At 41.5% G+C, this 11,368-nt stretch overlaps 1 protein-coding gene across 3 annotated transcripts in view; it reads left to right on the top strand.

Moving 5' to 3' along the window:
• LOC137512000 (uncharacterized) overlaps positions 1-11,368 on the top strand; it is a 49,077-nt gene that overhangs the window by 772 nt on the left and 36,937 nt on the right. For 2 of the 3 annotated variants that reach the window (XM_068234024.1, XM_068234025.1), the window contains 3 exons: positions 6,133-6,222; positions 7,777-8,059; positions 9,981-10,130. In XM_068234024.1, the coding sequence (XP_068090125.1) occupies positions 6,152-6,222; positions 7,777-8,059; positions 9,981-10,130 (504 nt within the window). In that variant the 5' untranslated portion in view covers positions 6,133-6,151. Of the gene's footprint in view, positions 1-54; positions 112-6,132; positions 6,223-7,776; positions 8,060-9,980; positions 10,131-11,368 lie in introns of those variants that run through there. The other variant, XM_068234026.1, reaches the window with a different exon arrangement.

Below are 11,368 nucleotides of genomic sequence, written 5' to 3'. Positions count from 1 at the left end.
GTGGAGGAAATGTCGCCGATAATGGAGCCTGTCCTCCATGTTGCTGGTAGGCATTTCCACCTGACTGGGGTCGATGGACCAGCAGAATATTGCGCTCGATGGCCACTTTTGGTAACGCTGCGTATCTCGCTATACCGCATCTGTTTGCGCTGCTAGAAAAAGTGCTCGTTCAGTTTTACTCATTTGCATTTTTTATTACACTGTGTGAATGTAAAGGAAAGCCTCACTTTTGAGCGAGGCTACCTAAACCACGCTTACTTGCCCTCAAGTAGGTGTTTTGTGCTGCAAACTGTACAGTCTCATATCTGGTTTGAACCTTTAGCACTTCAGACGTATTAACCAAACATGGAGCCTTTACATGAGATAGAAAAAAATGAATGAAAATGGATTACAGTTGGTAATTCTCACTGATTTCTGTAGTCCAATAGAACTGTAGCTGTAGAGAGGGGTATATTTCACTGGCTTGGAGAAAGTGGCAGTGATTTGTACTATGTATAGTGTTGGCATATGTTTGAACACAATTAAAATAGTGCAGTGCATTTCACACTTTTTAGGGCCCTTTTCCACTAGCTGTGTTCCAATTCAAAAAGTGGATCGCAGCCGTTTTTGCGATCTCTAGAACACTGCAATAACATGTAAATCGCTGTGCTAATTTTCCACTATGATGCTTTGTTTTTTTTTTTTTTATTGAATCACGATCGCAGGCCGGCATGATTCTCGTAGCAATCGTGCTACATTCCCGACTGCGGTACAGCGCAACGTGCACAGTGGAAAAAGCAGCTTGCACAATTTCAAGCTTGCTAGTGGAAAAGGGCCCTAAGTCCTGGAGCCCACCGAATCGCACCCATAGGATTACATTAGCAAGACCGGCACTTATGTATTATACTGTCCAGGCAGTTACACACTCAGGAAAAGTTATAATGTTTCCATAGCTCCCAACTGTCCCTCTTTTGGAGGGACAGTCCCTCTTTTGGAAACCAGTCCCTCTTTCTTCCTCATTTGTCCCTCTTTCAGGACTCATTTACAGAACTACATTGGCTTGCTAAAGTATTCGGCCCCGTTGAAGTTTTCCACATTTTGTCATATTACTGCCACAAACAGGGATTAACTTTATTGGAATTCCACGTGAAAGACCAATACAAAGTGGTGTACATGTGAGAAGTGGAACGAAAATCATACATCATTCCAAACATTTAAAAAAAACCCAAAAAACTGCAAAGTGGGGTGTGCGTAATTATTCCTAACATGATACAAAAAGAGAATTGACTCTTGGGTGCATGTGAAAAAATAGAAAAATCTTTAATAGATCCAATATTCATACAAAAACTCTAAAAAAACATTAGAAAATGCATCATAATCTCATACATAATGTTATAGCGAATATTCCAACTGACTCCAGAGAACAGACAAAAGGGGCTGCAGTCCCCTGCGGAGCAGTGCTTTTCGGCGCTGCTAGATTTGGGCGCAGCCAGCGCCACCATAGACTATAATAGGAATCAGTCTATAGCGGCGCTCAGTGAGTAACGTCGGCGCCGTCAGAAGACTGAGCAGAGGTTGCTTAAAAATCACAATAATTTGGCCTCCAGCAATTGCTGAAAGCCGAATTATTTCATTCCCTACCATCCATGGCGGCCTGGAGGGGGAATAGTAATTAAAACGGCCCGGACTTGTGCAGAAGCAGGATCAGCCATATACTGGCTGTATTCTGCGCCCAAGTCTACCGGCGCCGATTTCAAATGTACTCGTCTCCTATATCTAGATGGTTAGATCCTCCTTGACCTGTAAATAATGAGATTGCTCTTGTGAACAGTCAGCAAAATAGTTAGAAGGGGTTTTGTAACCACCAGGGTCAGACGTATCAAACTGTTTAACCATGAGAACTGTGGCTAAAGCTGCAAAACATGAAGAAATCCACCGATGATCCCAGTCGCAGATGTCACTAGTTATAAAGATAAGGGAAGATAACCACATGCCCCCTATTTTGCCTCCAGCATGTCAGCCATACACAAGTAAAACTCTAGTTTCAGCACACAAAAACAGCAGCACATTTCCACAGGCAGAAAGCAAGCCGTGCAGGGCAATTGGTTGTAGCAAAGTTCAAAAAGTCGTTGACAATTAGGCAATCGAGCCGTGCAAAGCAATTAGTTGTAGCAGAGTTCAAAGGTAGCTGACAATCAGGCACAATGATGAAGCACATGTGCACAAAGGTGAGACACCATTGTGTGGATAGTGTTGCACAAGCTCACAGACAAACCATTAATCCAAATGTATGCCAATAACTCCTGTCCCCGTAGTCATGCAAAAGTCCATTAAGATCCCACTCGCAGATCAATGGCAAATGTGAACTTGGGTACTCTGAGGTTAAACATATATTGCAAGCACAATATAATGCGTAATTATTCAGCCCCGTTTGGTTTGAGTGCAGTTGGTTGCCCGTAGACATTGCCTGATGAGTGCTAATGACTAAATAGAGTGCACCTGTGTGTAATCTAATGTCAGTACAAATACAGCTGTTCTGTGACTGCCTCAGAGGTTGTCTAAGAGAATATTGGGAGCAACAACACCATGAAGTCCAAAGAACACACCAGACAGGTCAGGTATAGAGTTATTTAGAAATTTAAAGCAGGCTTAGGCTACAAAAAGATTTCCAACGCTTTGAACATCCCCTTCAGAAAAGGAAGGAGTATGGCACAACTGTAAACCCTTTTAAGACAAGGCTTTCCACCTAAACTCACAGGCCAAACAAGGAGAGCGCTGATCAGAAATGCAGTCAAGAGGCCCATGGTGACTCTGGACGAGCTGCAGAGATCTCCATCTCATGTGGGGGAATCTGTCCATAGGACAACTATTAGTCGTGCACTGCACAAAGTTGGCCTTTATGGAAGAGTGGCAAGAAGAAAGCCATTGTTAACAGAAAGCATAAGAAGTCCCGTTTGCAGTTTGCCACAAGCCATGTGGGGGACACAGCAACCATGTGGAAGAAGGTGCTTTGGTCAGATGAGACCAAAATGGAACTTTTTGACCAAATGTGTGGCGGAAAACTAACACTGCACATCACTCTGAACACACCATCCCCACTGTCAAATATGGTGGTGGCAGCATCATGCTCTGGGGGTGCTTCTCTTTAGCAGGGACAGGGAAGCAGGTCAGAGTTGATGGGAAGATGGATGGAGCCAAATACAGGGCAAACTTTGAAGAAAACCTCTTGGAGTCTGCAAAAGACTTGAGACTGGGGCGGAGGTTCACCTTCCAGCAGGACAACAACCTTAAACCTAAAGCCAGGGCAACAATGGAATGGTTTAAAACTAAACATTTCCATGTTTTAGAATGGCCCAGTCAAAGTCCAGATCTAAATCCAATCGAGAATCTGTGGCAAGATCTGAAAACTGCTGTCACAAATGCTGTCCATCTAATCTGACTGAGCTGGAGCTGTTTTGCAAAGAAGAATGGGCAAGGATTTCAGTCTCTAGATGTGCAAAGCTGGTAGAGACATACCCTAAAAGACTGGCAGCTGTAATTGCAACAAAAGGTGGTTCTACAAAGTATTCACTCAAGGGGGCTGAATAATTACGCACACCCCACTTTGCAGTGGTTTTTTTTATTTATTTATTTATTTTTTTAATGTTTGGAATCATGTATGATTTTTGTTCCACTTCTCACGTGTACACCAAGGCAAGGCTTGGTGTACAGAGGCGCCAGAGTAGAATAAAAACGTTTAAAACCGTCTAAAAGAGGGGGATGTTCTGGTGGACTTGCCTCCCTCGAAAATATAAAACTCAAATGAGTCACAATGTATCAATACAAACATTTTATTTCAACTCCACTTAGTGCAACGCGTTTCGCAGGTGTGGTCCTGCTTCATCAGGCAAACAAGAGTATAGCTCAATGGGTCTAAATGCAGAAGTGAGCGCCTCTGTGACACAGAGCATGCTGCAGATTCTCTGATCGCTCCGCATGCATGCACTGGAAACTGTTCCATTGCCGTGCATGTGTTTGAGGACACCCGCGGTGCGATGCGGCTATACAGCCGCATCGCACCGCGTCTAATGGAAACGGGCCCTAACTGCCTGGATGGCATAATTGGTAAGTACCACAAGACCCAAATCGCAAGCGCTCAAAAAAGTGCTGCTAGTGGATCCCAGGCCTAAATAAAACTTTACTGGAGTCTTCAGGTGTAGAGCTGAAAATCTGTTAGTGCTAGTGCACAGTGCTTAGTTGCATTGCAGAATACCGGTAATTCTGCATGTCAACTCGCTGCCCATACAATTCTATGGGGCTGTTCACAGTACTGCGTTGCAACTGATAACGTTATTCTCACTGTATGCTGGCTTGGCCAGTCTCCATTGCAGTTCACGCTCATTATAACTTGTGTGTTATGCAACAGACCATTGTGAATCCAGCCTCCTATGCAGTGACGAAAATTCAACAGTGAACACAAGCAAGTTGTAAGGGCTCATTCACACTAGAGGCATTTTTTTGGATTTTTTAAGCGCAGACAATTTGTACAAATCGCTCTAAAAGCGCTTACACTATGCTTTCCAAAGTTCGCATTGGGCGTTCCGTTTGCTTGCTGCTAACAAAAGTGCTGCATGTATCATTTTTAGGGCGATTTACCCTGAATGGAAGGTATAGGGAAATCGCAAAGCGCTTGAATAGGCACTTTGTATTGCGATTTTCCCCAGCGCTTTATTGAATAAATACATAGTATTTATTTATTCCCAGGGCAAAGTAATCACTTTCTGACTGACTTCAGATAGTGATTTAAATAATTGCTCTGCTAAAGTGCTTATAAAAGCGCTTATAACACGCTGAGCGATTTGAAAAAAAATCGCTGCAGTGGAGTCGGGCATATAGTTGTCTGAGAAGACAGTAGCCTGCACTAGCTCTTTAACCACTTGAGGACCAGAGGTTTATACCCCTCTAGCGACCAGGCCATTTGTTTTTTTTTACAATTCAGCACTTCACAACAGTTTATTGCTCGGTCATACAACTTAGCACCCTAATGAATTTTACCTCCTTTTCTTCTCACAAATAGAGCTATCTTTTGGAGTTAGCTCTGGTATCCTTTAAAAAGAGCAAATTAGTCATGTCAGTGACTGTCCCTTATGCTGGGAATACACATTACAAAATCAGATTCCTTTTTCAATCGATAGTTTCAATCAGATCAGAAGAAATTATGGCAGGCTATCGACTGTACTCAAACGATTCTTAGCAGAGCTTAAAATACTCAAAATATCCTACTATAGTCACTGTCTAATTCCCCTATCACAGTCTAAAGACAATTTTAGGCAGTCATGGACGGCAGGACCCTAAACTGCTTGACAAGCAGTTCAGATGTTCGTGAAAAAGAGGCCTTAACCACTTGAGGACCAGAGGTTTATACCCCCTAGCGACCAGGCCATTTTTTTACAATTCGGCACTTCACAACGTTAACGATTTATTGCTCGGTCGTACAACTTGGCACCCAAATTAAATTTATCTCTTTTTCATCTCACAAATAGAGCTTTCTTTTAGAGGTACTTGATTGCTGCTGCTCTTTTTATTTTATTTTTTTATGTTAATTAAAGAAGACCTACATTTTGTTAAAAAATAAACCTACAGATAAGTTAATTTGCTTTCCCCTAAATTGGCCCTAGACTATGATAAAAAAACTACATGGTACGTACATAGACATATGCCTATGGTAGGGATTAGATTGTGAGCCCCTCTGACAGACAGTTAAGTGACAAGACTATACTCTGTGCAGTGCTGCGTAAGGTGTCAGTGCTATATAAATAATCATTATATACAAAAAAAAAAAAGGCCTGCCAGGTCATATATCGCTGGCTGGCAGGCTGATTGCTGGGGTCTCCTGCGTGCAGTGACAGGAGAGGGCACTTGTGTGATCGCGATTTCCTGTCAAATCTTTCTCCTTGCAGCCGAGACCAGAGAGAGCCGCTGTCCCGCCGCCATTATGCGTTAGGCGGACGGGAAGCTGTTAAATTGCTGCTGAAGATGTCAGCACTATAGAAATACTCAGTAGTAACTGACAGTGTTTGGTTTACACTATGGCTTCTGTTATCCATATTTGATATGCCAAGTAAGTTTCAATTAACCAACTGTTTTTTTGTGTGTTATTTTTGTCCTTATTAGGTGACATTCTGCAGAAAACATGCCAATGACCTGTGTAGCATACGGCTGTAATAATAACTTTGTCAAAGGATGTGGAAAACAGTTTTTCAGGTAAATACTTTGTGTTATCATGTTGTATTGATGTCCACTTCTGACTCCATAAAAGAGGCTTTTGTTAGGTTTGTTTTTACATTTTATATTTTTTTTGATTATAAAGTGTTTTTACGAGTATACAGTTATGTCACTTACTGTTCTTTAAGGAAAAATAATGCTGAAGATGGGCTTGCTGAAAGGGTTTAAAGGACAACTGTGATGAATGGATATGGAGGCTACCATATTTATTTCCTTCTAAGCAATACCAGTTGCCTGGCTGTCCTGCTGATCCTCTGCCTCTAATATTTTTAGTCATAGACCCTGAACAAGCATGTAGCAGATCAGGTGTTTCTGACATTATTACCAGATCTGACAAGATTAGCTGCTGCATGCTTCATTTTGGTGTTATTAAAACACTACTGCAGCCAAATAGACCAGCAGGGCTGCCAGGCAACTGGTATTGTTTAAAATGAAATAAATATGGCAGCTTCCATATTCTTCTCACTTCAGTTGTCCTTTAAGTAAAAAAAAAAAAAAAAAAAAAAAAAAAAGAGAGAAATGTTAAATAATAATTACAATGTAGGTTAATGTTACATAACTAGTTGGTAGAGCATTTGGGGCAGAAATCCGTGCACCATCTCTCTAGGTGTTGCACGAGCCATCCAACTGCAAGCCAAGCAGGGCAGGAAGTGCTTGTGCAGGGTGTACGATTACAATGCCATGGCTATTTAGAGCCGGGCAGGAGGGTGCATATGCAGAACGAAAGGACCTACAGACACACAGCTGCTTGCTTGGAAATTATTATTATAGATTACATTAGTTACACATTTTTACCAATTGTGGTAGTAGAACTGCCTATTTATAAATATGTTCAGGCTTAAACATAGTAAGCCATCTATATGCATGCCTTGTGTGTTGGATGGTAGTCATCTATCGTCTATGGCAACTACAAGGTTCACTCTCCTCTTGTGTAGTTTTGTAACAATACAGCATTAAAAATAAGCATACTGCTAACTGGCTGACACTCCCTGTTGTAGGATATCTATCTTGTATGGACTTTCGTGTCAATTATCAGTCTGTGCTCCCTTTTGGAGGGAGCGGATATTGGGAGGACAGGAGGGATCTGGGGTTTGTGCTACTGACTTTTTACTTTCTGTTATCTGTGTGGTGTTGGTCAGAGCTAGTCTTACCACGTAGTTGTTTCACAGAATCTCACACAACTGGAATTCGTGTGGGTAGGAGTTTTCTTTTGTTTGTTTTTTCTTCTTTTCATGTTTTACGTTAGATTTCTTTACCATAATCATAAGTTGGTTCCTATTGTGATATGCAGTCTATTACTGTTTTGGGTCGTACCGGTTCTTTGTATGATTGTACAGTTTTCTATATTTGGACATTGCAAGATTTTCTTTCAATAAGAAAAGATTATGGCAAAAAAAAAAAAAAAAAAAAAGAGCACACTGATCATGAATAAAGTTACCAAATGACACGTCTGTAAGATGGCCAATACACGGTTTAGCTCGTCTGATCTTCTAATGATTGGCATTTCTTACATATCTGAGAACATTTCTACAGGTTTCCAATGAAAGATCCTGAACGACTGTCCAAGTGGGTTGTAGCAATCCGCCGTAAACACTGGAAGCCATCTGCATCTTGCCGAATCTGCAGTGACCACTTTACTGACAAAGACTACATGTTACGCCCAGGGGCAATGGTGCCTCGACTACGACTTGATGCAGTGCCATCCATTTTCAATGGATTTCCAAAACATCTGAAAGAGCGCCTTGAAAGGAAGAAGCAGCAGCAAACAGATGATCAAGTAGTTGTAATCTGTTATCAAATGGAGACTCAACATAAGGTAATAAATGTTCATATTTTTTCAGACTCGTTTATAAAAATTGGCATCAAGGTGTGTAGTTTTATGTTATTTACAAATAGTAGACCAAGTTCTTTTTGCCCCGTGTCTCCTTTGTTTTCCCTGCCTTTTTGTGACTGTGAACACACTGCTAAGCTGATTGTTTTCAGTTGCGAGCGCACTGATTTTTAGAGAGCATGAAGAAAGCATTTTTAATGTTTTTACTTTTCCACAAAGTTATGTTTATTTCTTGATTTTCATAGCTCTTCCACAAAGCTGCCATTAGAGTTCAAGATCTACTCTAAACCGCTGCATCACACTGTGTCAGATGCTGTAAAACTGCGGCACGCTATGGTAGTTAATAGAAAACTGTCACACTACACCAGTCTCTGGAAATGTGCACCACACTATGTCAGACACCTCAAAAACCTATGTCTCAGTGTGCCAGAAGCTGTAAAACTATGGCACACTATGGCAGACACTGGTAGTTACTAGAAAACTGTATCGACACTTTGCCAGACTCTGGAAAGGTGCATCACGCTATTGGCTTGATTCATGAAGCTGCACTGCTAAAGCAGTGCACCCTAATGTGAAGGAGCAGACACTAATGCATGCCTTACATACCAGCGCTCGCTGCCATGTAAGGAGTGTGCCTTCCTTAGAAGCGTGCCTTCCTTAGATAGGAGCGTGCCTTCCTATACATAGTTACTAGCGCTACTATGTAAGGCATGTGTGAGAAGGTACGCATAGGATTTGCACCTGCGCAGTATTCATGCTATGGAAATTGTTGGATTTCATTTTGCTCACTTTCTGTGACAGGATATGAAACATTAGACTAGTTTCACTTCTTAGGAGGTAGCCGCAAATCTGCTCTATAGACAAAATAAGCCAAAAGACAAATTCAGAGCACAATAGACACGTACTGCATTATTGATAGTTACATAGTTATTTTGGTTGAAAAAAGACATACGTCCATCGAGTTCAACCAGTATAAAGTACAACACCAGCCTGCTCCCTCACATATCCCTGTTGATCCAGATGAATTCAGCTATGATATGAGGGTCTAAAGCTCACAGCAGCTAAATTCAGCTTTAAAGAGAATCTGTATTATTAAAATCGCACAAAAGTAAACATACCAGTGCGTTAGGGGACATCTCCTATTCCCCTCTGTCACAATTTTGCCGCTCCCCGCCGCATTAAAAATAGTCAAACTGTTTTAAAAAGTTTGTTTATAAACAAACAAAATGGCCACCAAAACCGGATGTAGGTTGATGTACAGTATGTCCACACATAGAAAATACATCCATACACAAGCAGGCTGTATACACCCTTCCTTTTGAATCTCAAGAGATCATTTGTGTGTTTACCTTCTTCCCCTGCAGCTCTCATCCACTGAAGAGTGACAGGCTGATTGTTTCTTCCTGCAGACAGCTCTGCAAGTGTCTGTAATTCCTCCGTATGTGACAGCCCAGCCAACTCCTTTCACAGCCTACCAGAGGATGATTTATCCAGCTTGTAAAAGGCAGCTCTCTTCTCTCACTGACAAGAGAGCAGAGAGGCTGCCTAATGTAAATAACACACATGAGTGTGCATAGAGGGGGCATGGAGGGGGGAAGCATGCATAACAGATCAACAACACTGAAGAGTTGGCAGCCTTTCAGACACAGGGCGACAAATCCGACAGGGGAAAGATAAATTGATTTATTACAGAGACGGTGATAGTAGAAAGTGCTGCAGTAAGCTAGAGCACATTAGAATAGGTTTAGGAACTTGTAGGATAGTAGAAAAAAAGATGATTTTTTTTTTGTTACAGAGTCTCTTTAAGCAATGCAATATAGGATTGTAGATGGGAAAAGTAAAATGTAGTGTCAGGAGAAAAGTTGTAGGTTTCTTTTAATTACATGTTTGTAACTTTGTATCGTAGCCATGTCTGATTAAACAAGATCAAGAAAAGCCAGAAAATACTGCCATTACTGAGGGACCTTCAGAGCCATCACTACCAGAACCAGCAACACCTGGGACAGAATTAGCTGAGAATCAGGAAGAAGTTGGTACAGTGCTGAAGAATGCTGAGGTAATGACATTGAAAATGGTTAAAGAGGAACTGTAATGAAAATAACATACTAAATAAAATTGTTTATTACTTTTTACAATATTTATAAATGATTTAGTCAGTGTTTGCCCATAGTGAAATCTTTCCTTTTCCTGATTAACATTCTGACATTTATGACAGGTGATGACATCTTTAAAGAAAACCTGAACTGAAAATAAAAGTCAAAATAAGCATACACAAGTCATACTTACCTTCCATGTAGTCTACTCCTCAGTGTCTTTCTCCTGTCCCACGTCCTATTGTTCACTATGATCAAGGGAATTTTCCGTCCTCCATTTTGAAAATAGCCATTACCCCATAACAGCTTTCTGGTCAGCACACAGTTAAACTGTAACATCGCCCACTTGAGCCATAGGGAAACATGAACATTACCTGGTACATCCGTTTTCCTCTCAGCTATAACTGTCAGCAACTGATATTTTACTGACAGCAACTGATATATTTCAGTTCTGACAAAATGTTGTCAGAACTGGAAGGGATTCTTGTCAGAAGAAAATGGTGAGCTTCTGAGAGGAACTGATGGCAAGGTAACTCTGTAATGTTCATTTGAAGTTACCTCATGTGTTTATTTTAAATATTTTTACTCAGTACAGGTTCTCTTTAAGGTAGCTATGGCAGTCAATCGACTAGCCTCAACAAGCATGCTCGATCGATGTTTCAAGCAATTTTGGGCCAAAATTGTCCAAATGTATCGAGTGGACATGCTCCAAATGAACAAAGAGTGACTATTGCTGAACTGAGGGCTGCTGATCTGGATCTTGTACTTACTCAGCTTTGCTTCACAACAAGCATTAAAAACGTTCCCTTTCCTTTGTCGGACCTTGTAACGTTCACAGTATGTCCTTGCCTCTCTCCCTGCATTGTGCCGGGCTTGCGCAGTACAGATGTTCTCATTTTCAGAACTACTCGGGGATGCGAGTAGTTTTGAGGGCTACCTGAAGAGTTCCAAAGATTTAGGAGAAGGAGCAACTTCAACAATAGACGACATGGGAACGACTGGATGGACCAAAGACTGGGAAGGCGCTATGATATTCAGAGCCTTCCCAGTCTTTGGTCCATCCCTTCGTTTCCACACAGTCTATTGTTGAAGTCGCTCCTTCTCCTAAGTCTTTGGATCTCTTCAGGTAGCCCTTGAAATTACTCGCATCCCCGAGTAGTTCTGAAAATGAGAGCATCTGTACTGCGCATGCTCAAGCCAG

The sequence above is a fragment of the Hyperolius riggenbachi genome, chromosome 1, assembly GCF_040937935.1.
Source record: "Hyperolius riggenbachi isolate aHypRig1 chromosome 1, aHypRig1.pri, whole genome shotgun sequence".
NCBI classification, from domain to species: Eukaryota; Metazoa; Chordata; class Amphibia; order Anura; family Hyperoliidae; genus Hyperolius; species Hyperolius riggenbachi.
This window is presented reverse-complemented; position numbering and strand designations above follow the sequence as displayed.